Here is a 2,330-nt window from a genome sequence, read left to right as displayed (position 1 = left end):
ATGGTCCCTTGCCAGCCAGGGGGTGGGCCCATGAGTCAGAGAAAGAAGCACTGTGTCATGTCAGTAGGATTTGGCAACGTTTATTCAATCACTTTCCCAGGTAGTTTAAATGGTAAAGAATCTGCCCACAATGCAGGAGACCTGGGTTCTATCCCTGGGTCGGTAAGATCTCCTGGAGAAGAGCATGGCAACCTACTCTAGTATTCTTGCCTGGAGAATGCCATGGGTAGAGGAGCCTGATGGGCTACAGTCCACAGGGTTGCAAAGAGTCAGACGCGACTGAGTGACTTTCTTTCACTTTCATTCAATCAGCTATTCAGAAAATAATTATCACTTCTACTGTACTAGAGAGGATGACTAACGGAAGAGACATTAGACAACTTAGGCAACAGCAGTATAATGTGATACGTGTTCTGAAAGTGTAAGCCTGGTCTTCGGGAAACAAGAAAGTCCTTTTGAAGATGAGGCCCTCCAAATACAGTCCTGAAACAAAAGTGGGCATTATGTAGGTGAAGGGGGCAGAAAGGCAGTGGGTGCACAGGTTCCAGGCTGGAGCACTGAGCTGGGAGAGCGCTGAGGAAGCCTGAGCATCTGAACATCAGGAAGGAATTACAGTGGGTATGAAGGAGTGACAAACAAGGACCGGAAAACGAATATTTTTGCAAGCTATGGTGAGGAGATGAGATTTCAGCTGAGGACAAAGAGGGGCCATGGCAATAATGGTAAGCGGAGGAGCAAGTAGATGTGCTCATTCTGGGATATGCATTCCACACTCCTATGTCTCACCCTTAGCTCCTCTTTGGTGAACATATTTTTTGCTTGGAGTTAATGATACTGCCTATCATTCACACGTTCTCCTCTTCCTTGATCTGCCAAATTATTCTTCTCAGTAGATAAGAGTTTCCATTCACCTAGAATACTAACCAGACTGTGGGTGATTTATATTATCAAGTAAACCAAAATGACTAATGACAATGCCACCTCTCCTTTTAGGAAAAACATTTAATAGTATTCAGTTTATCTCATAACTCTCTGGCATTAATCATCAGGAAAAAGCATTCTTCCATCGCATTTCTGTGTTGTATTTCCCTTGCCTGACTTCATCATTCATCTTAGCAGGCTACCGAAGAACATGGGAAAGACCAGCAACACATCCCTGGACACTGTGGTAACAGATTTCATTCTCCTGGGCTTATCTCACCCCCCAAGGCTGAGGATTCTTCTCTTCTTGGTCTTCTTCATCATTTACATCCTGACTCAGCTGGGCAACCTCCTCATTTTGCTCACTGTGTGGGCTGACCCAAAGCTTCACACTCGCCCCATGTACATCCTCCTGGGCGTGCTCTCATTCCTGGACATGTGGCTCTCCTCCGTCATCGTTCCTCGGCTAATATTGGATTTTACTCCCGCCAGCAAGAGAATCCCGTTTGGGGGCTGTGTGGCTCAACTGTATTTCTTTCATTTTCTGGGCAGCACTCAGTGCTTCCTCTACACCTTGATGGCCTATGACAGGTACCTGGCAATATGCCAGCCCCTGCGCTACCCCATGCTCATGAATGGGAGGTTATGCACCATCCTTGTGGCTGGAGCTTGGGTGGCTGGCTCCATTCATGGGTCCATCCAGGCCACCCTGACATTCCGCCTGCCCTACTGTGGGCCCAACCAGGTGGATTACTTTATCTGTGACATCCCAGCAGTATTGAGACTGGCCTGTGCAGACACAACTGTCAATGAGCGTGTGACTTTTGTGGACATCGGGGTAGTGGCTGCCGGTTGCTTCATGTTAATCCTGCTCTCCTATGCCAACATAGTCCACGCCATCCTGCAGATACACACTGCTGATGGGCGGCGCCGAGCCTTCTCCACCTGCGGCTCCCACCTAACCGTGGTCACAGTCTACTATGTCCCCTGTATTTTCATCTACCTTCGGGCTGGCTCCAAGAGTCCCCTGGATGGGGCGGTGGCTGTGTTTTACACCGTTGTCACTCCATTACTGAACCCCCTCATCTACACACTGAGGAACCAGGAAGTGAAGTCTGCTCTGAAGAGACTAGCCTCAGGTAGAGGGGCTGGGAGTGAAAATAAGTAACTAGAGGCTCAGGGACTACCTACATCACCATTAATACCTTTCTTTTCAGAAGTTGCTGCATGTGGCAGATGTTCAAAAGCTGTTCATGATCTAAACTGTACTGAATTTAATTCTCTTTAGAAGAAACTTCTGAATTCTTTGGATTCATAATCTTTTCATTTCATTAAACTTGGCCAAATTGGTTTTACATTATTTGTTTGGCAATAAATGGATACACTCCTTCTACCACCTTTTGATTACC

General features: G+C 47.0%; 1 protein-coding gene across 1 annotated transcript; it reads left to right on the top strand.

Annotated features, from left to right (window-relative positions):
- The first annotated feature begins 1,132 nt into the window (after positions 1-1,132).
- LOC138073517 (olfactory receptor 10G2) lies at positions 1,133-2,089 on the top strand. The gene has a single exon (XM_068965295.1). It carries the CDS (start codon positions 1,133-1,135, stop codon positions 2,087-2,089), a length of 957 nt encoding a protein of 318 aa, XP_068821396.1.
- Positions 2,090-2,330: the final 241 nt, after the last annotated feature.

This window comes from Capricornis sumatraensis, chromosome 2, assembly GCF_032405125.1.
Source record: "Capricornis sumatraensis isolate serow.1 chromosome 2, serow.2, whole genome shotgun sequence".
In the NCBI taxonomy this organism is placed as follows: domain Eukaryota; kingdom Metazoa; phylum Chordata; class Mammalia; order Artiodactyla; family Bovidae; genus Capricornis; species Capricornis sumatraensis.
Note: the sequence above shows the minus strand (reverse complement) of the source record. Positions and strands in the feature narration are given on the sequence as shown.

Coding starts and splice junctions, on each gene's coding strand:
- LOC138073517 (XM_068965295.1), top strand. CDS start 1,133: ATGGGAAAGACCAGCAACACATCCCTGGACACTGTGGTAACAGATTTC.